This window comes from Apteryx rowi, unplaced genomic scaffold (genome assembly GCF_003343035.1).
Source record: "Apteryx rowi isolate R43461 unplaced genomic scaffold, aptRow1 scaffold_2, whole genome shotgun sequence".
In the NCBI taxonomy this organism is placed as follows: Eukaryota; Metazoa; Chordata; class Aves; order Apterygiformes; family Apterygidae; genus Apteryx; species Apteryx rowi.
Window position 1 is genome coordinate 9,676,378 of NW_020448307.1, and position 25,462 is coordinate 9,701,839.

Consider the following 25,462-nt stretch of genomic DNA (forward strand, 5'->3'; position numbering starts at 1 on the left):
TCTTGTTCCCTTAGTTACATTTGCAGAGACTCTTTTTGCCACAAGTCCCTTCGTTTTCAGAAGCATAGTGGGAGTTGTGTGGTTACATCTCTTACATCTTTTTTATTTTCTTTAAATGTTGGAGGTAGGTGACTCATCATAACTCCAGCTGATATTTCTCCATGATTTCTTATTTAGCACAGTGTATCGGGCAAGAGATGTATCGCGCAGTCAGAGGGGAGCTGGTGATACCAGAATGRATTAAAAAAAAAGACTGTGAGGCAGTTGCTTGTTGCTGTTTGCTTTTGTTTGAGTGGCAAAGGTTTACAGACTGTCTCTCCAAATATAGAGTGACCCTGCATAGACTCGCGTATTGGAAGCACAGGCCTCTCCAGTACTCATCCTTGCCATCGTGCCAAAAAGCCTGTCTGCATAAGTGTTTTTCTTCTGATAAAAGAGTATTCCCCACCTAGAGAGAGTCGTCTTGTGGTGGCAGTTCTTGGCAGTTGGGTATGAAGCTTCGTTCATCTCTCAGGGCAGAGGGCAAAGAAGCTGTTTGGAGCAAAAGATAAGAAATGGAGAAAGTGTAATAAGGATATTCCAACAAGAGCTGAGTTCAGCTCAGCTAGAGCAGAACAACTTTGTTTTGCAAGAGCCAATGCTTTTCCACAAGCCACGCTTGTTTTTATTTCCCCTTTCCAAACAGACAGACATTTGTGGACTCTGCAGTGATAGCTGCAATCACTTATGAAGCTACGCGTGCAATTTGTACAATATTCTGGCTTCACAGTGCTCAGCAAACCTCTAGTACAAATCATTTTTCACCAGGGTAATCATCTTTTTCCTCTAGGCATGTGTGTGCMTGTATTTGCAGGGAAAGGGAGGCAGAGAGGTTAAGAGAGTTTTCAAAGGCTGCAGATAATCTGGGGGGGCTGCATATATTCCTCCCTTAGTCTTGCCTTGCTGCGTCCTGTAGATGGGGAGTGCATTGCTGTTCTTAGTACTAATGTGGATTTTGAAGTTCTTGCCTATTAGCATTTTTATACATAGCTGCTGTTTGTCTGCAATTCTGTGGTGTTACAGTAGAAGATCTGTCTCTGTATTGGGTAATGTAGGGTCCTTGTTGCATCTGCTCTTATATTCTTAGTTTAGATTCAAGCAGTACGTTTGAGCTATTTCAGTGATCTTGAAGGAAGGCAGAGTGGTCCTGTGGAAGGACACTGGTCTGGGAACCAGCCARCTTGAACCGCGTTCCCAACTCTGCCAGTGTCTGGTGTGTAACGATGGGCTTGTTGCTTAACCGCTCTGCACATGTTTACTTCTGACTGAAACAGAGCTGATAATGTTCAGTCTGCTTTGTCAGGCTCTTTTAGATCACCGTCCAAGAAGCACTGGATGTTGTTGTAAGTCATTTGCTCAACTGAAAGGCAAACAGAGAAGGAAAATGGGGGTTTAACTTTGTGTGCCATCCTGCTGCTCTCATTCACYGAGATCTCTTCCTGGTCCTCTTGTCTGAGTCCTTTTTGATCAAAGCAGCTAACGCTTGCTGTGCAGCTCTCTCCAACAGTCTAGAGGCTGGCAAGGAACGGAGCCACTGAAGTACTAGCTTGTATTGCGTGGGCACCTGCCCTCGGTTGTGCTGTTCATAGAGCACTCAGGCTTGCACTAATAACGCTCAGCAGGTTCCTCCCTGCTTGTCAAGTGCCCTCTTTAATACAAATGGTTCAGGCATGTCTGTGCAGAGGACTTGCGGAGTCTGCTTCTCGTTGAGAAATCCAAGCCATGAGATAAACCTGTGCTCTTGTTTCCAGCCTACCTACTGCCGTTGTCTGTGTTTTCCGTTCCTGTAGGGCTTGTGCAGCCTTCCATGGAGCTGCTGTTCTGAGAGCAAAATAGCATCCTCTGAGAAACACGCCTTTCCCCCGTGTTTTACTGAATATAAAAGCTGGCAAATGGTTCTACTGCTGTGGTGTCTTGTTCTTGCTTGCAAATTTTAGCTTGATTCACTGCCGCATCCTGGTTTGTTTTGCATCAGGACAGTGAAAGTGTGGGACCAAGGAGGGGAAGCTTGGGGCCATGATGGAGGGCGGGAGACGTGCTGTGAAATGAAGGTTTGGACGAGTTTGCTGATGAGCTTTAACAGGAGAAGTTGAGAGGAGATTGCCTCATTGCTTTGGAGCAAGGGCACTCAGAGTGCCTCTTGTCTGCGCTGCTGTTCCCCTGAAACTCCTTTCTAACAATCGGCTGTAATAAAGTATTCTTAACTAGACGAGTGGTGACTTGTAYGTGTGGCTCCCAGTAACACTAAATCTACCGCGCTTTATAATAAGGTTCTAATGCCTGGAGTATTTTGCCTAAAAATAGTAAAAAAGGATGACTGTTAGGGGAAATCTAAACCAGAAGGAAACAAACGGCTTTTAATTTTTCCCTTCATTTCAGAGTGAAGGATGCCAAGGAAGAAGAAACCCACAGAGGGCCTTGACTCTCGAGGTCAGGATGGGGAGGAAGAGGAGGAAGAGAAGAGGGGTGCAGTCAATGCCAAGAAGAAGCGCAGTTTTGTGGACGCATTTATTGTTATATCTGACAGCGATGGAGAGGTCAGTGGTCAGAATGTGGAGTCCAGAATCTGTGCAGGGCCTTGCTGTTCCAGGAGAGTGCCCGAGCATCCCACACTGTGTGTGCTGGGGTCAGACTTCGCTCTGCGTGTATTGTGCTGTTCCTCTTCTTATATATGAGATGAATCAAATCCTATTTGACTAGGAAATGAATGGTGTGCTTGGTGAGGGTGAGTTATGAGTCTGGGATTTGATAACCAAATCCTCTCAGTACTGAATTTGAAACGTAATTTAAAAGTAACCTTTCCTCAATCCCTTTACAAATCTTTTTTTCATAATTTTTATTTGATTGATTTCCAGCTAAACCACAGAAACATGATTCTGTATTATGTGCAAATAGATAAGAAAATGATTCAGAACACAGGCTTGCAAGTAGTTCAGAACACAGCTGGTGTCTGATAAACTGATCCTGAATTATGGAGATCTGAGGTTTTAATGCACTTCCATAGGGTGTAAAGGTGAACTGCAGTGTCAGTTTGCTTGGCCAAGACCTACAGGCCCAGATCATTTATCCCTAGCATTAGCTTATGTCAGCCTTACCTTAAAAGATTGAAATGCCTGTAACTGTTGCACTGGTGGTGCTACTTTTTGGAGGGAAATCCAGAGCCTTGAGAATCTGGCTTCAACCAAAGTGAGGTACATGAGAGGAAGTTATTAGAATCAGTTCTTTACGTATGGCTGTTAAGGCTTTGCTCTGTCTTGCCTGTGATTTGGGATCCTAAGCTGCTTTTTGTAATTCCACCATTTTCAAAAGCATTTCAGTTCACTCTCAAGCTGTAGATCTTAAATCAAGTCCCCTTTGCTCCCACATCTGGAGCATGAGTCTCTACAATAAGGGGATTATCATGTGAGAAGGGGAAAAGCACTAGAAATAAACAGTAAAAAGCTGTAGGGCAAATGATATTGGATGTTTTTTCTTCACATTGTCTGAGTTCTTTCCCATTGGGAAATTCCCTGAAAGAAGTGGAACATATGGCAGTAATAGTTCATTGGGGTTAAACCCTTAGCTCTGCAATATGCTAAGTTAACTTCAGATGTCTGCTGCATCGCTGGCCTTTATTGTGAAACCTATAAGGAAAAAAGAAATCAGCAGTTATAAGAGATGCTGCAGTACATAAAAGATCAGGACCTGTTATTGTCTACAATTATTCATCTCAATGTGCGCGTATCTGAAAAAGAGGAAACAAACGTCTCTTAAAACACATCTATAAAAAGGTTAGGCTCCCTGACTGTTCTGTAAGTTTGTCTATAAACAATAAATTCTGGTGGCATAATCGGTCATATTACAGAAAAGGATATGCTCAGAGAGGCCGTTAAAGAGCCAATTAGGTTCTGTTTAAGTGACAACAGTTCAGTCAGTTGAATAAGTGGATTTATTCAGTTCAGTCTCTTTCTTTCTGTGAGTCATCAGCTTCCAGATCCAGAGCCACAGTCTCTTGCAGTGTTATTTTCTGGAAAAAACAACCAAAAATTTGATTTACATGGGATCTCAAAAAATAACTGTCTGGCTTCTGTAACTGTCTCAGCTTTTCCGTGTGCATCAAGTTGAATTTCAATCTCAGACCTTGTAACTGTTGTTCTTGCTCTAGTAAGACCTTGTTATGTGTTCAAGAAGAGGTGTGAGAATCTCAGATCAATAGCAATTTTGGAGAACAATACATTCTCGATTAATCTTGCATCTGTTAGGACATGGTTTCTTATGAATCAAAAGCTACAAGGACAATTTGGGCATCACTGATTCAATGGCTTTCTTCCTTGGCAGTCTCTTGGCAGGTATCTATAGAACAAGTCCCTAGTTCTGCTTCCAGACCAGCAGATCTTGTAGCAGCTGCACCTGGAAAGCCTCCAGCTTCTCACTTTTGATGATCTTTGGCAGACTGCCTCTCCCAGGAATTTTTCAGTCATGCTGAATTATCAAGCTCATCCATGTTATTTTGCCAAATTTTTTTTCTTTGCTCATGTCTATGCTGTGGCATTTGCGGAGCTGCATCAGAAGGAATTTTTCTGGACATGGGGATTTCTGATCTCTGTTATATCTAATCCTGGTTTCAGGGAATGTGTCCCTTTTTTGAGTAGGGTCAGACGAATTAAGAATAGTCTCTCTGGCTCTGTGGAAGCAAGAGGAGATGACCTTCGCCGTGTGCAGACAGGGTCTCTGAAAACACAGACGTGATGAATGAATAAAATGGTTACTGTCTCCCTTGACTGTTTGAATCTTTCAGGGAATGCCAGAAGAAAGGTAAGTCATTCACTTGCCCTCAAATACGCAATATTCCAGGTAGTGCCAAGGAAAGCTTTCTTCAAACAAATACTGGCTTATCTCCTGATGCTCCTGCTTGAATTGGGGCGCTGATAAAGACACTTTGGCCGCCAAGATTTTCTGAAGCCGTGTCTGAAACATGATTTTCACCCAGCAGGAGGTCTGGTCAAGCAAGAACATTGAACATGGCTAGAGGCCAAATAGTRGTGCTAAAATATTTGACTGATCTGCAGCCTTCAATGCAGTTGATCCTAAAAGACTGCTAATCTGCTGGGGGAACTTGCAGAAGGGTCACACAAAGGTGATTTAACCCATTTCTCTTAGATCCTTTGGGAACCAAGAGGATACCTGCTTCCACTTATAGAGTTTGCATGAAGTCTTGCAGGCTCCTTCTGCCAGATCTTCTGTTCATCATTCTGCCAGCCCTTGGGGTSCATGACGAGACTCCAGGGTGACAGTGCCATCTACTTCTGCATGGCATCCAGTGCCTGTCTTCCTTTAGATGTGGATCTCTTTGCTTGAATATTCCTGTGTTTGGAGGTACTTAGTGTCTGGGTAAATAACATTAAGTTTATAGATGTTTCAGATAAGACCATATTGGTCTTAGTAGAAAAAGGGAAGCATTTTCAGGCATTGGCTGTAATAATTGGCCCCTGCCCTGTCCTATTCTCTGTCAGATGTGACAGTGGGCATTTCATCTTGGGACCAGACACAGCCTGATGGCCCTCTCTCCAGTGAAGGTCTTGCTATAGAGATGACTGTGCTGAAAGCATCACAGCTAGGATAGTAGCGCCCATGTTATACTGCTGCCCATCTTCTTGTGAACCAGAACCGTATGAGAATATCACTGCAGCACCCCGCTGTCCCCTCTGGCTTCCTGTCTCTGCTGTAGTACCAAGGGAACCAGTGCCTCTGGTCCCCAGGGAAAAACGCTGTCTCAGGTACGCTGTTGAGGAGGCTTCTCGGCTCTGCTGCGTTCTCTCATTGGAAGTCAGAGTGGGTCTGAACCAGCCTCCTGACAGCCCAGTAAAAGCCCTTTCTTTCCACACAGGGCTCCCTCCCGTGGGTCTGAAACTACAAGTCTGGCATGAGCTCTGCTGTGTCTCATTGTTCAAGTCTGCACTTCCAGGAGGTTTGTTCTAATGAGCTGAAAGACAGAGCAGAGCTGAAACAAATTCTGAACTGAAGTCAGAGACTAATAAAGTAGGGTGTGATATTAATTTCAGCAGCAGCCTTGGCTAGAGCCAAAATGTGGCACTTCCAACATCTAATTGGCTTTTAAAAATAATTTAGTCTCGTTTTCATCTGCGCATTTCCCATGCAGGACGTGTGTTGTTTGGCTGTGCCCTATTGTTAGATGGTCCCAACTGCTGTTGAACAGTAAAATTAACCAGACCTTTTGACTTTGCAGTCTGTGCTGTTAGCTATGGAGACATTCTTTTGTAGCCTTTCCTTTCCTGAGTCAGTAGAAGCTGGTTTTTGTCATTTATAATGTGGATTCAAGGGAGCTGCATGTGGGAGAGTGGCTACTAGATTCAGTTTATGGGCTTTTAGAAGTGAGTAGAGTTGTATATTTTCTGCTGACAGGTCCTGTAAGTATGTGCCAAAGTGTTTTTAAAATGGGAGTTTGCTTTTCTGCTGTCTGTCGCAACCCAGCAGGTTAAAAAAGGAGGAAGAATAGTGGCTGCCTTCCACTGAATGTGTAAAGAACTTTGGAAACCTGTCTTTTTCTTGATCTGTGTACAATGTTGACAGTGAAATTGCTCATAGGAGAGCATCATAAATTAAACTGCAGAGCATGACACAGAGAAAGAAAATTTGGATTCCTTCTGGCCTTTATGCTTTAAATTGATGACAACGGAGGAGAGACACTATCCAGGCTGGCACTGAGCAGAGGTGCGCAGTTCCCACCTCGCCTCAGCTATAATAATTGTTTTCCCCTGGAAGTTGTGTGTTGGAGATGACCTTGTAACTAAGAGCATTGGTTGCAATTTGGGAATATTTTAATTGATTAAGATTATTTTTGGACTAGTGATCTTATTAGAAAGGCAGTTGGTTGAGTGGCCCCCTGAGTTCCTATTATCCTTGTAGACAGATGAGCATTAAAAGGTTGGGTCAGATAGAGCAAGCCCCGTTGTCTTCTCTGAATTTTCTTGGCCCCTTCTGTTACTACCATCCATGCCTGCATTTATGCAGAGCACTCTGGGGCCTGCGGGGCTGTCTCCCAGCAGAGGTACAAACAGCCATAAATCCTAATTAAAAGGTGTGTTTTATTTTCTGGTTTTAAAAATAAAGAAGATTTAAGAATTCTTGGAATTGAGATGTGTGTGTATATTTTGGCCCATCAGGATTAATTGGATTTGCTTCAGCAGTTCCCTGTACTGTAGCTGTTCAGTAGAATGCTGCTAAGCAATTTAAACATCTTTCTCAAATGTATGAGGTTCATACAGCACGTGTCCTGCAATAATTTTGCTCCTGGAACTGGTGTAAAYGTCGACATTCTTCAGGACCCAGCATGGGGAACAGAGGTATGTACTCCACTGAGCAAGGAGACCAGGCAGTTCTCCCGGGACCCAGGCTTGCCATTAGCCCAAAGCCCCGGAGGAGTCTGAGCCCCGTACTGTCTTGTACTGCTTATTGTAAATGTGTGTCTCTGTATACAAACCAAACGTTGGTAGCCATGGAAAGTTTGGTGTGCTCATAAATCACATCAGTGCCCTGGAAGAGAGCTGCAGATGAGTGTCAGGGTTGACCTTCCGGCAAGTGCAAGAGTGGTAAGGGGAAGATTGATGCCTACAGAGAAGAACTGGGGATTTACAGAGCCTGCTAGGATTAAATTGCCCCGTCTTAAGCAGGAGTAGCACTGTTTAGCACTGTTGGACAGCATTTAGTGGGAGAGCTTTTGCATAACATCCTCCAGTGTGTAATTCTAACAAGATCTGGATGTGATCCCACAGACTCTTCCCCACTTCCTTATGTGTGAGCCACCCACAGGGTCAGCATGGGGGATGCCAGTGCAAACCATGTCAGGGCAATTTGCAGGTTAGTAAGTGGTAAGCGATTTGGTAGAGGAGAGCCAACGGCATTATGGAAAACTGTGGAGGGGGCGAGGTGCCTTGGGAGAGAGGGGATTTTAACTGCTGAGCTTGAGCTAGACATGCTCAGAAGTTGGTAGCATCTATCTTCTAGCAAGTGAGAATCTGGCTGTGAAACAGTCTTTTGGAGACAAAGGGGCAGCTCTTAGAAATGGGGCACTAAAACCAGGTTGGTTGGAGAAGGGAAGGAATCAACCAAAGGAAAAACCCCTTAGGAGTGAGCGTGAGTGTGGGGGGGCGAGAACGACTTGCTAAGCATGATTGCTTCCTTATTGTGAGCAGATTCTTAAATCAGTAGAAGAGAGGAGTGAAGTATGCATTAGGGGATGTAAAAGGTGTAATGTATTAGGGTTTCAGAAAAGCACTTAATAGCATGTCTTGCAAAATCTTAGTTGGATAAATAATTCAATTTGGTCTCGATAGTAACATTCCTGGATTGAAATCCTGTAAGAGACTGTCAGCAAAGGCTTGTGATGAACAACAGAGAGGCTCATTCTGGGGAGATCTAAGGCTGAGGCCAAGAAGATCAATATTAGGGCTGTGTGTGTTTTAACATCCTCATTAATGATCTGTAAGAGGGAGCAAGTGGTATATATACATTAATAAAGTCTACAGATAGCACTTGAATAGTCTTGAACAAAACTCRGCATAGAGATGCAGTCCAAAGGACTACATAGATTAAGACGCATGGGCAACGAACAGAAAAAAATAGATTACATTTGTAAATATGCTGTGTAATGATTTGCATTAAAATAGTCCAAACCACATGCACCACCTTGAAGGCTGCCTTTTGGCGCAGAGGGGCTGAAGGTGCTGTAAGGCACGAGCACGTAGCCGGTTTGCCATGGGTCTCATGGGACTGCAAAAACCTCAAGTACAACTGCAGACAGAGTCATATGAAGTCCCTTCCTAGCTGGGTGTGGGTGTCTTTCCCTGAAACACTGTTTTTGATTCTGATCCTACCTGATTTAGAAAGACAAATTGGAAGGAGTCCAGTGCCAGCCTTTGTTAATGTGTACGCCCTCACTTAAGGCATTAGGACAGCGACTTGCAGAAATGTGTGCCAATTAAGCCTGCGACCATTCTCGTTGAAGTCAGTGTGCTTAAAGTAACATGGTCTTAGGTTGTTTTTGTGAGTAATATTCCAGGAGGCCACATGACTACAAATATCTGAAGTATTCAAGCATCAAAAATTAAACAATTGTGGCAATACTCAGGGCAGTACAATGAGAATAGCACYAGAAGTTAGTGCAGCTGGCCCTCCTGCCCTCGAGATGCGTTAGCCTGGGTGCTCAAAGAACGGCTAGAAGAATTCTAGTTTTGGGCCCTTAAAATTGTGTGGGCAGAGTACTAGAAGCTGTATGAAAGGAAACAGTCCTGGCTTACAGGTGTGAGATGTTTTGTTACAAAAAGGTGTTGTTTTTCTGTTTTGAATGCTTGCAAATACCAGTGTTTTAGCAAGGCCAAACAAATCCTCTCTAAAATCATGGGCAGCAGGTGCAGTGCCTGGTGGTGACTGGCATGAAGTCTATTGTCTCTCCTACTTCTATGTTTATGTCAGTCTGTAAMTCTTGTTGCTCATTATGCTTATCACACAGCTTTTAATAGTTACAGAATGTGCTTGAATTATGTTTGAAATTCAAATTTCACACAAATGGAGGCTTGTTCTTGAACCAATGTTTGTATCAGAGTGGCAGGGGGGAGGAGGCTGGTAGTATTTTTTACATATTGTGTGCACTCACTTTTTTTTTTTTTTTTTTCCATTGCAGCAGGAGTCAAAGGAGGAGAGTGGATTGCAAAAGAAAAGAACAAAACAGCAGCTGGATAGAACAAAGTTTGCTGCTAAAAGAAAAATTGCACGTAGGTCTCAAGTGTGGGGTTGGGGAAGCAGACTGGTCCTGAGCAGCTTCCACTGTTTGTGTTAGACATTATTTCCCTTGCAGAAAGGCTGTGATGGAGCTTGAGATGTACAACTCAGAGAAGACCCTCCTCAATGGTAAAATTTGCCTTCCTGAATAGGCAGACCGTTGCTTGTTTGCTCCCAGGGCTGCATGTGCACAAACTGGTGCACTTCTAAAATAGGTGTGTGGGGGTGTCTGTCCCTCCTCAGGCTTCAAGACTAGTTGAAGCTGGTCTGAAGGCATTGTCGGTCACAAAGTGCTTTCCCGTTCAGGCCCCTCTGCTGCTGTCTTTCCCTGAAACCTCATGATGCTCTGACCCAGCAGTCACAGCTCAGGAAAGATTTCAGTTGCAGTTGACGGTTCTCTGAAATCATTCGCTCACAGCACAGGGCAGCCAGAAAAGCCAGCGATGTTGGGCATCATCAGGAAGGGTGTTAAGAGCAAGAGATCTGTTACGTGTCATTTTGCTGTTATATAAAATGTAGGTGTGCCCACATCACACATTGTATGCAGTTCTGGTCTCTGCATCTCAAGGACATAGTGGAGTTACAGGATATCCAGAGAAAGACAGGTAAAATCATTAAGGGGATGGAGCAGCGGCATTATGAGGAGAGACTGAAAAGCCTGGGACTCTTCATTTAGGAGAAGAGAAGGCTGAGAGGGATGGAATCAAAGTTCACGTCAGGAAGGCAGTACATAAGTTGAACACAGAGCTGTTGTTTAACAGCTCCTACAAAGTCAGAATTAGGATGCACTCAGTGGAAATAGCAGGAGATAGGTTTAAAACAGATAAAAGAAGGTAAATCTTTACACAGCACCTAGTGAACTCCTGGAACTTTTTACCACAGGAGGTTGCAGAGGGGTTGGTATCAGCAGCTTTAATGATGGATTAAACACATCCATGGACAACAAGTCTATAAACAGATGCTAAAGAGAACAGGCTGGCATATTCCCTCTAACACCCCTCATACAGCAGTTCTGAAAGCTGTGGGTATACAAGCGGAAGGGACCACCGAAAGTGCCAGCTTGTGTGCACTCCCTATATAGCTTCAGTTTTTGCTACAGTTGCTTAGCCAAACGGTCCATTGCTCTGACCCAGTGGATCAGCTCTCGTGTTCTTATACTTTGTAAGGCAGCAGTCCATCTAGCATGTTAAATTCAGAATATTTTAAAATTGGAGGACGTTTGTCTACTGCAAAACCCAAAGCAATCATTGAACAAAATGGAGCACTCTGGTGCTCCGCAAGCAGCAGCAGTTGGGCATGTCTGTCCTCAGAGGGCTTGTGTGAATTAAATTGTTTTTAATAGAGGCCTAAGGCCATAGCATGAAACAGCCTGGCTCTTTGTGGGAGTTGAAATCCACTGTGCACATCCTGTGTCAAACAAGTAAGATAACAAAGTCAGAAGCAGGGGACGAGTGTTTTTGTTTGCTTGGTTTGTTTGGTTTTTTTTAGATAAACAAAATAATACCCCTAAAAATCCTCAGAGGTACCATTAAAATGTGACCAAAGGTACAGTGCTAAGAATGCCATATTGCTGCAGTTGGATGTCCTCGTTGCATCTTTGAGTGTGACTGGTTTAAGCAGCTGGTGTTGTGAGAAAGGTGCTCTGGGTGCTCCAGAAAATCTGCACGAGACGCTGCCAGCTCTCTAGCTGTTGTACAACAGGGGAGTTTTGCTGCATTTCTAGATGCTGAAATTCTTGATAATAATTTTTCTCTTCCTAGGGCAAATGCTGCCCTTTTTTCTGTGGGTGTCTCTGTGTCCTTGAAGCAATAGGTTGGGGGTATCTGGCCAGCAGTTGGTTCCGAGTGCGTTGAAATGTCCGGTCTCACTCGCACCTTGCCCCCGGGCCTGGGGCTTGGAGCAGCGTACGGGTAGGAGAGGGACCGGGAGTGGTTTTTTTCACTGGCTGTTCCTGTTGCGGGCCAGATAGCTCAGAGTCACCTCCTTTCCCTAACGGGGATATAGACTGCAGTGGGATTCCTGCTTGGATGGGCTGCCCTTCTCACCTGTTCTCCCCCCCTTGCCGCCAAGGAGCACTGCAGCACACAACCTGCTCCGTGGGCTGGGTCGTGGTGCCAGGCTGGGGCGCGCAGCCTTGCTCGGGGAACGCTGACGTTCGTGGCAGAGCTTTATCATTCATCAGAACCTGCGCTGGAACGAAAGGTGTCGGTACATTTGGATGCCAGATAGTGTTCTCTGTTAGAGAGCGGTCACCTGTTTATTAAGCACATGTGATGGGTCTGCTCCCTCGTTTATTGGAAACTATAATTAGACTTTTGGTGTTTGCTTTTAGGCAAAGTGAGATTTGAAGTAGTAATTATTTTTTCTCAGTGTCTTTAAATATATTCCTTGAATTGCAAGGCAAATTGGTCTTCTGTAAAGATTTGATGCTCCTGGGTAGAGTAAGTTCTTTCTCCTCAAAACTGGAAAATTGCAGATATTTGCAGGCTCTGGTTATAAAGCATATCCTCCCATTTTTGCTTTGTTGTGGTTTTATTCATTTTAACCTAAAGCCATAACTAAAATATATCTATGACGTTTCATCCTGACAGGATAAATGGAAATACAAAAAACCTAAAGAAGTCTCCCTCTTTTTTTCTGGATGAAGTCAGTACTTTAAAGCACATTTGAATGTTTTTACTGTAATTGCACTTTGGATATGTGGAAATACTGAGATCCTGCATTTCCATTATTTTTGAGTAAATCTCTTATTAGTAAGTGTTAGAACTACAACTGGTGGGGTTTTGCATCTAATTCACTTTGCAAACGTCAAAATGGAACATAAATCGCTTAGCAAATTGCCATATTAGCATTTTAAAAGGCTCTGAAATGGTTTAATTTGTTTAGAGCTGTAATGCCTTCAAAACAGTTTTTTCCTGACCCCTCCTTCCCTTCTGTGTGTTTCTTGGATGGGACTGGTCCCAGAAGACGTTCTGTGCTGGATTTCGTATTGCATTGAGATGGATGTGTCATTAATGGATTTTGAAATGTGAAATACAGAATTCCCAGCTTGGAATAATAGTGCTATCCCTACTTCTTGCACCAGACAGCAGAGACATCCACCTAGAAAGAGTTAAGATGTGTGTGAGCATAACAGTCTTTTCTGTCTGGAAGGAGAAGGGTTGTTTCTCTGAAAGCCCGAGTAACCCACTGCCCAGCTGGGACGCTCCTGAAACACGGCTTGCCCCATAAACATGCTTTCTGTGCTAGCTCCTCGGAGTTCTCAAATTTGTACACATCAGTCGGAGGCTAACACAATACTCAGAATTTCTAATCATCATAAATTATGACCAATGTAATCAACATCAAGTTTAGCAAAATGCGAGTCTCTGCACGCGCTGCAGAGAAATGATGAGATGTGAAGCACAGCGTACCGCCAGCTAGTCAGCTCCAGACTCCTCAGCTTAAAGCAGGTCAGCTCTCTTGGAAGGTGCGAGACCAGAGCTGCTACTTGCTCTTCCCACCATAATTCCAGGTGGATTTAAACTCAAGATTTCCCCATCACCAGAGCACCTACTCAGTTGGAATGTGAACTAAGTGCATTTTGTTTGTCTCTGGTTTCTTTGCCAGAGGCAGCAGTTGTCTGGCACATTCCCTGTCCCTAGAGGGGAAATTGCTGTGCCAGGGAGGGAGAAGAAAACAAAATGTACACTAGTAACTCGCCAGAAAATGTTTCTTTATATTAAGCTTCATGAATGTTGATAGCCTGAATTGGTGAACACTTAAGCCCCTGTTTTAATTTAAGCACGTGGGAAGTCTTGTGTTCAGGGGGGGAGTGATCGCATGCACCACTTTTCTTGCACGTGTCAAAGTTTGCAGGGTCTGGCCTAATTTTCCCTGCTGTGATGGTCTGGGCAGGGAAACAAGTCAGCACGTACTCACTGAGTGCTTGGGAGGTGCTGGGTATTATGGAAGTGCTGAGTATTACTGCTGTTTTGGGGGACAGGGAGCCTTCCTCATGTACCAGATTGTAGTGTTTTCCATTAAAAGGACATTTTTTTTTTTCTCTAGTCCCTTCTGGCTGTAACATTATAGAGTGACTTTGTCCAAGGACAAAAGATCCCCATGAGTCCTGAGTGTACTGCAGTCTGCCTTCACTTCAACCTCTTTCTTGATTTTTAAAGAAATTTCCCAGGAAAAAAAACCAAAAACTAAGTGCTGATCTGGTAGGACGTGTAAGGGAATCTACTGCTGGTATTCAGAACAGTCAAAAATGCTCAAATCCTGCCTCAGCAGGGAAAAAATCAACCTGACATTAGCAGCAAGCTGGGGGAAGGGCAAACGAAAGCCTGCTGCTGTGTAGATGCCTCAATGCAGTCGTGCTGTAATGCACAGTCTTTGCTAAGACCAGTGCAATACCAGGCTTCTTCGAGGGAGGCTGTGCTGCTGTATTTTGGTGGCAGCTGGTAGGAAGAGGATGGGTTAGAAAATGGGAGCCTGTAACTTCTGAATGCAGCTTTACCCAGGGAAACTTCTGTCTTGAAACTGGCTGTGGTGAAGGCATGTTTCGTGCTTGGGCAGCCTTTCTGTTCAGTTCCCGTCTTTTAAAGCTTGCCTAACCCATCAGAAAGCAAGCCTTTTGGTTCATGCATGAGATGGCGTGTGCACGATTCTGCCTGAAGGAGTGAGGGGGTTTTGAAGGAAATCTGTCAGTTTGTTGCGAGTGTGAAGATGTATTTTGCAGCTCCTGGGAGAGCTGCTCAGTTGTTTTCCAAGCTGCACTCTGTTCTGCAGGCATTGTATATTTTAAGAATAGTGAAAATGTTGGACTGAATCTAAGTAAACAGGTGTTTCCAAAGTAACTAACTGCTTTGTTTCTAAATAGCCAGTCTCAACTTCTAGATTGCTCTGAGTGAGGAATTTTTTCAGGAAGAAATTTTCTGCTGAAATAGTACTTACAACTCTAAGAAGCCTTTTCCCGTGCCTGAATGGCTCAGTGATACAGTGGAGTAGTGATGTGAGCAGAAGGGGGAGGTATGCATGTGAAAGATCCTTCATGGTACCACCGAGCAAGTAACATTATCCTCTGCAAAGGTTTACACCTGCGGCTTGGGGTGAATAACATGTAGCTCTTTTGCTCTTGGTTAGGTCTCTGAGGTATTGCAAGTATATTTATGTCAGAAGGCAATGGAACATGCTATTTGGCTAGTAATGAAGTATATTAGAGAAGGTCTRCTCTTTATCCTGCCTTGCTTCTGAGTCTATCCCATGCAAAAACACRCATACTTTGGAAATCTACCTTTTTCTCCTCTGTCTTTGAACATGCTGTCTGTAGCTATAGCATATGTTGTTGGATGAGGGTGGTAAGATGTCCCATGGTYGTTAATACACCTAAGGATTCAGAGTTTAGATTGCTATAGAAACCCTAACTGAATTAACTGATTTGTGTTCAGTGATTCAGCTCTGCACAGATGTACTATTTTCATTTAGTGTTGCCTGCTCCAACTTGGTAGTACCTTTTAAGGAAAGCTGAGATCTGGTTATTTTGCCCTGTGCTCATCCTGGGGAGGTGGGGCTCTTTGGGCATCTCTCTCAGAAGTTGGATAAATGTTGGGTGTTTACGTACACCTGCAGCTGTGACTTGACATTATCCTTTCTTTCTACTGTAGAGATGACTGAAGAGGAACAGTTTGCTCTGGCCCTGAAAATGAGTGAGCAAGAAGCCAGACAAGTGAACTGTCAGGAAGAGGAAGAGGAGGAGCTCTTGAGGAAGGCCATTGCTGAGAGCCTTAATGTAAGTGTGCTTCTGTGAAGAGGCTTACTAGGGTTCTTCAGAAACATTGCTTTCTGTGGCTGCTTTGCCATATTGCACAAAAGAAGATTTTACTGGGGGCCTAGCTATTTCTGGCACAGGCTGGAGATAGAACAGTCACAGAGAGTTGTTTTATATCATTCCTAACGAGGCATGTGAAGTCTAACCGAGGCTGTCCTCTAATTTAGGGTGCACAATTTTGATCTGTGGGGGGACAGTGCCCAGGTTCCAGCAGTCCAAGTTGCAGCTGCCTGTATGCTGGGAATGTCCTTGCTACGCTCTGCTGATAGAGAATCAACCTTCTGTTTTTCAGAGCTGTCAGCCCTCAGATTCCTCTGACGCAACGCCTGAGTTGCCTGCAGAAGCAGTGGACAGACCAGGCCAAAACCACCCCACTGAGCAAGAAGGCTCTGAGATCCTGGGAGGTCTGGCGGTTTGCTCTGACACCCCTCGCTCTGAGTGCAGCTCCCGCTCACAGAGTGCAAGAGCTGATGGGAATGGACAGATGGATGTCGCCCGGAGTCCCCTTGTAGTGTTGAGGAGGTTAAGCCAGGAAATCGTTGAAAGCTCACTAGTATCCAGCATAATCGTGTCTCAGGGGAAGGGCCAGCCTTTAACAAGGTCAAGTGAAAAGCCTTTTTCACCAGCAAAAAGTGATTCTAGTAACATGTTACCCAGCGCTCTTGGAGAGGACCTCATCTCTTTGAGTCCCACCTTTGGCAGGATTGCTTCAGGCTCCTGGCGACTGACGCCTCGGAGACTGTTCACAAGCCCCTGCAGCCCTTCAAAAGCAGCGGACCACGAAGGAAAAGAGCAACCCCTGCCTGGCACTGGTCCTTCTGTGGGAGAAGCTGGTGCTGGGAGCTCAGCCACACTCTGGAAGACCTGGACTGTGGAACAGTGTGACAGTCCTGGGAGGAGCTGTGGAGGGGCAAGCASCAAACACACCTGGCAGTCCGGGCATGGCACCAAAGTCTGTGTTTCCACAGAGCAAGCAGAACAGAACGAGGAACCCGACAGTGCCCCAGAGCTTTGCATGCTCAATGTGCCAGAGGAGAGCAGAAGCAAGGAGGAGGCGAGAGACACAGTGCACTATTACTGGGGCATTCCGTTCTGCCCCAAAGGGGTGGACCCCAACCAGTACACCAAAGTCATCTTGTGTCAGCTGGAGGTTTACCAGAAGAGCCTGAAGCAGGCTCAGAGGCAGCTATTGCATAAGAAGGAGTTTGGTAACCCAGTTGTGCCCAGCTCTTCTTCCCTGAGCCAAAATGAGCTTGGGAAAGGAGATCAGATAAGTAGGGAGAACGGGGTTGGTGATGATACAGAAGATGGAGACTCAGAAGTGCAGAAGGAATCAGAGAGCATCACCTGGCTCCTCCCTTCAAAGAGGAGGGAGGCAGAGGAGAGTCCAGGGCAGAACATGGAAGAGGAGAAGAACTCTGCCTCCGATGATGAACCAACCACCAGCTACTGCCAGGTAAGAGCTTGACCACAGATCAGAGTTTGAGCAGGGATGAGTCATGCTTTCCTTCCATTTTAGGGTTCAGTTCCTTCTGCAAAGCAGGTATTGCTGAYGAACGTTTCTCTTAAATTTAAGGACTTCCTGCCCTAGCCATGCAGCTTACTGTGAAAGGGAGAGGAAAAGTCTACAGGCTGGGATCCAGCTCACAAATGGTAGTGACCACAGTGCAGCCTGGCAGTTGTCCATTAATGCACCACTGAGACGATTTCCAGCTGACACTTTTTCTCTGAGGGGTATATGGCAGTACRTCAGGACAGCAAGCTCTGAGAGAATGCTGACCACTGGCAGGCCCTACAAAGCAGTTTAGGGGAACCTGGGGCCTTGTGGGGAGCTCTCCGTTTTCCTTTGTGCTGTGCTTAGCTGTAGCTTTTGCAGACAGAAACGTGGCTTTTGTGCTTGCAGTGCATCTTTCCTTTTGCATCTACACGGTCATTTGTGTTTGAACGTGCTTCACCCTTGCATGTGCTCTTTCTCCCCTTGTTCCTCCGGCTGTAGCTGAGAGGCTCTGCATGCTTGCACGTGTGTTCTGCCTGTCCAGAGGTGATCTGTCATCACAGCAGCCCTCASTGTCCTTGTTCTGGTGGTTGGGCACCCTCTCTCCGCACTTGCTTGTTGGGTTTGGTAGACGCTAGGTGTCAGCCTCTGTCTCTGTCAGGGTTCTCTTGTTGGAGCGGAAGGCAGCTTTCTGTCACTGCTAAGTTTAAACAGATTGCTAGTCAGATGAAGTATTTATTACTGCTGTATTTTAGGTTTGTGTCAGCCTTTTCCAACCCTCATTTTTCATAATGACTTCACTACCGGATCGTTGTATAACTTTATCTTCTCTGTGACTGAAGCCTCAGCTCTGTTGTTCCTGTTTTCAAGTGTATTTGATCATTTACCCTGGTGTTAGAAAGATACTTAACTTGTTTTGTGATATTTATATTCTGTCTTGTAATATTGAACACTTAGGAAAAACGTCATGTCTGCATTTTCTGGTTGCAGAAAAAGTGCAGAGCAGCCTGTGCTGAAATGTGACTTTTCATGACAGTGCTTGGGTTGGGTTTAGCAGGTATAGATTTAAACAAGCCTTAGAGGTGACCTGCAGAGGAAAGAAATGGACTTAAGCCCTTTTTCATTTCTTTAGAATAGATACAAAAGACCTGAAAGGTTCTTAATGCAAACTGCTTTTTTTCTCTGTRTCTTTTCCTTCGGAAATTGAGGTTTCTTTATTCTGGAAGATTGGGGTGACTGCTGATCTGTGAAGGTGTARGCTAAAACTCTAGGAAAGCTGCAGCACCTGGGAGGGGCAAGAACTTTTAATCATTATTGAAAAATGTGGGGTATTTTTTGTTGATATCCATTTAACGCTAATACYTAATTAATTCTTGGGGAGAAAAGAGGTTTTAGTGGTGCTGAGTGGGAACCTGCATATACTCATCCTGACCACAGGAGCTCTCTAGAAGAGCCACAGAATTGTAGATTTAACCTTTCTGATATTTTAAGATGAAAAAACAAGAAAGGGGGGGAAAGCAAACTTAAAATTTCAACCCCAGGCAAAATTCTACGAGTCTTTTATTTACTTGAGAGAAAACAATTTCTAAATATCCCTTCATCTGCCTTATCASTTTTAGCTTAAGAGGTTGTTCCCTTCTCCTTTTGCCTCTCTTTGCAGTCGCCTGCTGAGGCCAGTGCAGGTGATTTACTTTCAAGATCGATATGTTTGATGTTTGCTTGTGCCTCRTCTCAATTTCTTTTCTCTATCAAGTACAATTCCACCAGCAGTGATGAAGGAGGACCCAGAGCAGTCCCGTCCCTGGTGTGCTGCACTGCTCAGAGGCCACTGCTGCCTGCGCTGCCCCAGGGCTTCCCCGCTGCCGTGGGGGCTGCACGGCTGGTGGGAATCGCGGGAGATTTTAGGCTGTGCCAAGGCTAGAAAACATCCTGGGGACTCGAAGCTGTGCTCTGACTCGCCACACCCATCGTTTAAAGCAGTGGCTATTTTTTCAGCAGTTCTTGGAAAAGCTTCTTGCCTTGTGTTGTGCCAGTGAAATGAGGGTGCAAACGATTGCTTGAGGCAGCCCATCTGTACGCCTGCTTTGAAACCTCTCATTTCCAGCGGGCAGTGACCTCCCATCCAGGCAATGGTCAATCGCTGCAACTGCAACGTGCAACCGAGTAATGTTGGTACAGAGAAAATCATTGTTGTCCAGAGATCTCATAGCCTGTGAACCTGTACTAACAAACTTCAGGGCTAATAGAATGCCTTTCTTCATACTCTTTCAAATAAGGTTAGGAGACTCCTAGTCTTTAAAAGATTTAGAGAAAAATGACCAAATTCTGGAGATTTAGAATCTGTGATCTGAACTGGTGCCATACCCTCAAACATACCTATTGGGAATAACAGAAACATGGTGATACAGTGTTTGTGACTGGAGCAGAGATATCGAAAGATATGCACTTTTCAGGAAAGAGAGAAATAAAAATAAAGGAGGAGGTGTAGTATTTTATGTTAATGATGAGTTACACTGCGAAGAAATAAAGAACATCTTAGATAAAACAGAACTTTTTTGGGTTGGAATCACTTTAGGGAACTCTGGCCAGAGGCTTTGCGTGGGGGTTGCTGGGGAAATACATCAGCCATCCAGGACTGGAGTTGATCTAAGTCAAAATCTATGGTGAAAATCAAACTTGGAGAGTTTAATATACTCAGGGAAAGAGGGAGAAAACTCCCTTAGATTTCTTTGAGAAAATGGCATGAGAAATTGCAGGTCTGATAGCATGGACTGCTAATAAACTGTTGTAATTCCATCTGATTAGAGAATGGCAAGTGTAATATGTACACTGAAGAAGAAAGAGATCTGGGTAATGACTGGCAGGTCAGCCTGACCTCAGCAGTGCATAAGGCTTTTGAACAATTTTTAAAGGAAAGAATAAGTAAAGTCATAGAGGTAAATGGRAAATGGGATAAAACGCACATGGATTTACCAGCTGTAGATTGTGCAGGTTAATCTGTTTTCTCACTTTGATGGGACAGCTGATTTCCTAGTCGAGAAAAATGCAACAGAGCTTATCTATATGAAATTCAGAAAAGTACTTCTTCTGGTCAAACATCAGCTGTAACGGTTGATCAGGTCAGCCAAGCTCAAGATTTTAAACTGGAATAGATGGGGGCTGCCAGAGTGTTTGAGGGAGTGCGAGAGGACGCTAACAAGCTTGGGTTGTTTAGCTCAGCAGAAATGGAGGTGGAGAAGGGCTGTGATTGCTGCCTACAAATACATCAGGGTAGATACCAGGGACCGGCAGAGGCCATGGAAGTTGAAGGACAAGGTTGGAGTGAGAACGATGGGCAGGAACGTGTCCAGGAATACCTCTGGGCAGTAAGGTAGCAAGAGGTACTGCCAGCCATTATTGCAGAGGACTGCTGACACACCAAAAGGAGTAATGGAGGCAAAAAGCTGACTAGTTCAAGATGAATACTTAACCATTTTGGAAAAAAATACATGACAGAGTGGGTTCAATACCATGGACAGAACCTGATGACCCAGCAGATCCCTTTTGACCCTCTTAGCTGCGTACRTTGTTTTATATAATATCAGAATTTTTCCTTTTCAGGCCTCCCAGGTGCTGGCTGCAGAGGATGTGCCTGAAGATGGGGAACCAATGCAAATTACACAGAGGTGAGGAGAGTCATTTCCAAGCATGGGGTCTGTGGCCTGGATTCTTCCACTCTCCCTGAAGCAGTTTGAGGCACAATCTCGCTGGGGCTCTCTGGAGCCCTGGGAGCTGCAGAGCCTGGCAGCAGGTCTTGCTGCAAAGGCTGCCTGTAGTTGCTGCTGGTATATAGCACTGAAAATATGTGGCATTGGAGCATTGTGGGAGAGACAGGTGAGGTGCAACAAGGGAGAGGGATCAGTTACTATTGGTACTTTATAAGACTTGCAAGCTGGTTCTAGCACAAATAAAAGGACTTGATCCTTACCCTCTAAAGCTGTGTCTAATTTGGTGAACAGTAAAGCTCTAGAGTGGGGTAGGTGAGCTGAAGGTGAGTTATAGCAGGGACCTGTCTGTAAAGGCACATATACAGCATGGTGGATGGATTACTGGATGTGTGTGTGTGTATTTTTATATTCTTGCCTTACTGCAGAAGAGGAAAGAAGGGAGGAGGAAGCCAGACGGCACTGCCTATCAGCCAAAGATAGAGTGCAGTGCTCCAGAAAAGCCACTTCAGAATATGACAGGTGTGGGACAAGTCAACATGATTTTCTTCAGATTTAAGCCTACTCTCTTCTTTTTCCTTTTTTTTTTCCTCTGGGATGCAGTTCTGCAGTGAAGACTGTGGGAAAAGCAGGGCAAATGGAGAGGATTCAAGGAGGAAGTCACAAGAGAGGGCAGATATGTCATGTTTTTTATTTGCTAGGTTTTATAATTCAAACTTATTTTGGAGCAAAACTGCCAGCTTTTCTCCAGTCTAATGATATTTGGTCTGAACAGTTGATATTAATATGCAGGGTTTGAAAATCTCTCTTGCTTGCACCTTTCTAACAAGCTTAAAGCTTGCCTTGGGGAGCAAAGGAACCTGCGGCTGCAGTTGCTGCAGAAGCTGATGCGTCTGTGACAGCTGAGTTGTTAGCTTGCACGTTTGTGTGGAAGGCACTAAGGTATGAATTCAGGAGCTCTGGCCTCCCTCGTGTCTAAGGCAGAAGAGGCCAGGGTTGAATACGAAAAGAGAGGGTTCTCTGTTGTGTAGCTGATGGGGTTAGAGGCTTTTCTGGTTTGGCTATTTGCTAAGATACGCTGTTTAGCTGGTGAAACCTTCCTGCCCTTTGCCAGCTGAGAGCTCCTGGCTGCCCTCCTTAGGGTTGAGTCTCACCTCGGTGTGCTGTGCCCCTCGTTTAGCAGCTGGCACAACTGTAGTAGGACAAAAGATGGCTGCAGTCTTCTCAGTTTTGTGCACATTAAGTGTTACCATCTGGCTCCTGGTAATTTGCCAGAACAGTCTTGGGTAAAGCTCAGGCACCCTCGTTGGCTGGCCTCAGCACCACTTAATGGAAAAACACTGCTCTGAGTTGAGTCTTGAGATATTGAAACAGTTTCGGAAGCAGCAGTAGTGGAAAGAAGCTGCTTTGCTTTCTGTGGGCCACTCTGCCTGATTGTTTTATGCTTTGTGCAGAGTCTGGTAGATTGGGGTTTTAATAAATGATTATAGGCTTTGTTACCAGGAGATAGCTGGTGTAGCAAGCAATGTGGTTTGACTTCAAATTGATTAGCCCATTTTATAAATGTCATAGCAAGTTGTTTTGTGTGAGTTCTTTTGAAGTGAGCCCTGATGTTAGACACAGAGTAAAACACGCTCAGCCTAGATTCATAACAAATGCTTTGAGATGCTTTATTTAGAGAGAGAAGCCACTTGTGATTTCCTATCAGAATTTTGTTATTTATCATAAATCAGCAGTGGCTGTTCTCTCCTCTCTAAGGCCTGTAGTTGAGCTTAATAAATCTTCTGTTTGTCAGTATGGGGATTCATGTTTTTAAAGTGTATTCTTGCATACTTGATCAGACTAATCAGAAAGCCATGCAAAGCGCTGAGGGTGTCAGCATGGGTGCCAGACTTACTCAGCAATGCCTGCCTGTTTCAGAAAGACATTGTGCTCTATGGGGAAAAAAATACGGAGGAATACAAAGGTCAAAAAGAGAGGAGTTGTACACAACGCTGTGCAAAGGAACTGCTACGCCAATGTTGGCAGGACTTTGCTGCAAGGAAGCTCTGTGTTGTATTGCATTGGTGCTGCTTCTGGCTGCCACGTGCAGTGATAAGAAAGAAAATTAGCAGTATGAAGAGGGAAGGAGAGTAATACAGTGTCAAGCAAATCTGTGTCTTTCCTCTCTAAGAAGAGCCTTGACACAGGTGAGGAAGTGCTGGTACCTGCACAATTCCCTAATCTAAGAGTAGAAAAATCAAGAGTCCCACAGATCTGAGCAAGTAATTTTGCTCCTCTCACATGAAATAATGACCCTTTGTGTCTTTTTATCAAGGGCTTCTAGAAGAAAAGTAGTTCCTTTGGGGTTTTTTGCTTAGAATAGCATTTTAAACCCATGTATTTCTCTGTTCTCTTGGTTATTGGAAATTAAAGAGTTGTGTGCCTTTCTAAACTGTGTGAGACAGGCAGGTGCATACTGTAACACCTATTTGATGTGAAATTTATGCTGTATATTTATATTTTGACAGCATCTCTGTATTGACCCCACTTGGCAATAGAAGGAGTCCAGATATTGCCACAGAAAACTCTGCTGAAGAAGAGGTCACTGTTTGCCCGGGTAAGAGGCACTTGGGAATGTTCTGARTATTGCATTGAAAGTAACACACTGATAAAACTCAGAGAAAGGAAGAGAATTGTCAAGTTATTTGAGCAAAACAAGATCTCCTTCCCAGCTCTGTTTATCAGGGCTGAAATTAACTAACTTATTTTGTTTAATTCCCTGGTTTTTGGGCCCATTTCCTTTAAGACAGTATTACAGCTCTGTGAACAGAAATTGCTAGGGACCTGCTGCTGAAGAGATGCCAGGACGTATGTCAGGGCAGAGTGCTCATTCAAAATGACATGTCAGGAGTGGTCTCTTCAATACCATCAAGAAATTTTCAGATCCTTTGGTGTGAAGCTATGTAAAGCATGAGAGCTGAAATGATTTTATCTTATATTAATTAACAAACCTGTTTGGGACCAATGAGTTTTTCTTCCCTGGTCTTTTCTATCATGTGTGATTCTTCAACTGATTTTCCAGTTCAGGGTTTTAAGTGAGAAACCTGATGAAAAGACCGCTCTTGTTCACGAGCAGCTGTAGAGGGAGAGGTCATGATGGTGCTTGGAGGCATTTTTTTGTTGCTAAGGAAAACATGGAGGTCTGAACAAGGTGCGACTGCGTGACAGACCACAGAATGGGAGCTCTGTCTTGCTCCTTGGGTGTAAGGGAGAGCTCTATTCTTGCATTGTCTCTATCGCAGCAAGTGTCCCACGCACATTCCCTGTGTCTAGTCTCACTCCCCATGAAGCTGCAAAGCTACAGTGGCTTTGTCCTCACACCATTGTGCTGTGACTTTTAACCCCTCATCCGGCTGTGTTGTTGCACATTGTCTGTTAACATTTGTGTCAAGTCTAAAAAATGTTTAGAAGCTGTGAAAACACTGTTAAGAAATAGGCTAAGTTACACCAACAAGTGAGGAGAAAGTTTGGGGGCTGCAAACCTTCACTGACATGGCAATGTTTTTTGCAGAGACCCAGCCGAGTCCATCGGAAGATAATGAGCCAGAGAGAGAAGAACTCTGCTCGGACAGCAAAGATGCACCTATGCAGGCAAGAGAGTGTGAAGCTTGGGAAGTGTCCCGTTTCCAGTCTTGCTTTCTAGGTCTTTTGCTCAGCTGGGCTATGCTAGTATTTCCCCTTGGGTGGTTGAGAGCATAGGTTTCTGCTGCTAGGATCCTCATAATCACTTCTCTTTTCACTTTTCTTTCAATTGCTTCGTAACTCCAGTCCCCTTTGGCCAAGGGTTGCCTGCAGCTGCTTCTGGAGCTGGGGAGCTGATATCAGTTCTAGCTTGTTATTTTATATCGTGTCCATTCCTGGGCTGGATGATATCCTCAGTCTGGACAGCAGCGCTGTTGCTTGCCCAGGTTTAGAAGCATAGTGCTGTGGTGGTCAGCAATGCAGGGGATTCCAGGAGCTCTGGTGGGATTCCTGGTAAATCTTAGTCGCATCATGTTGTGACACATTTTTCCCTGCTACAGTCCTTTGAACTTCAGTGTCTTTTGTTTTCCACAGACCATCTCTGAAAGCCTGAGAGGAGAGGTTCACTCAGAGAGATTGGGTTGGGATAAAGATGACATTGAAATGTTGAGAGCTGGTGATGGTTTGCAGTTCAAGGAGAGTGAGCTGAGCCCAGGAATCTTGATTTTTATGCAGCAGTAGTTAATAGCAGTAGTAAGTCAGTGGCAGGGCCATCCTTTCTATCTCCTGATGCAGATGTGCGCTGTTGGGTGGCTCCTTTTCCTGTGTTGGCACACCTGTGCAGCAATTGCTGTGCAGCTGTCACGGTACCAACATCTGACTTCAGTTCCTGCTTCTGATAAAACTCCCTTTGTCTAGTAATTTAGAGAGCTGTATCAAAGGGGTTGCCAAGTACCGCTCTGGCAGGGTACATGAATACAGAATCGTGCAGCTCTTGACAAGAGGATTCATTTGTGGAAGGCTCATTCTGGGAGTCTGCAGCTTGTACAGGGTGTCTGCAGCTCCAGTGTCTCATTGTCACAGGCCCCTTAGTAAACCAGATTCTGCTCTTGTGTGCCTTTCATTCTGCAG

The 25,462-nt window shown here is 44.6% G+C and overlaps 1 protein-coding gene across 14 annotated transcripts in view; it reads left to right on the top strand.

The window, feature by feature from the left end:
* The first annotated feature begins 1,318 nt into the window (after positions 1–1,318).
* Positions 1,319–25,462, top strand: part of UIMC1 (ubiquitin interaction motif containing 1) — a 37,065-nt gene continuing 12,921 nt past the window's right edge. For 4 of the 14 annotated variants that reach the window (XM_026063097.1, XM_026063100.1, XM_026063098.1 and 1 more), the window contains exons 1-8: positions 1,361–1,382; positions 2,419–2,576; positions 9,719–9,809; positions 15,465–15,589; positions 15,921–17,084; positions 20,724–20,788; positions 23,338–23,426; positions 24,381–24,460. In XM_026063097.1, the coding sequence (XP_025918882.1) occupies positions 2,427–2,576; positions 9,719–9,809; positions 15,465–15,589; positions 15,921–17,084; positions 20,724–20,788; positions 23,338–23,426; positions 24,381–24,460 (1,764 nt within the window). In that variant the 5' untranslated portion in view covers positions 1,361–1,382; positions 2,419–2,426. Of the gene's footprint in view, positions 1,383–2,418; positions 2,577–5,178; positions 5,796–5,905; positions 5,987–7,202; positions 7,383–9,718; positions 9,810–9,892; positions 9,946–15,464; positions 15,590–15,920; positions 17,085–20,723; positions 20,789–23,337; positions 23,427–24,380; positions 24,461–25,462 lie in introns of those variants that run through there. The other 10 variants (XM_026063092.1, XM_026063095.1, XR_003253035.1 and 7 more) reach the window with 10 other exon arrangements.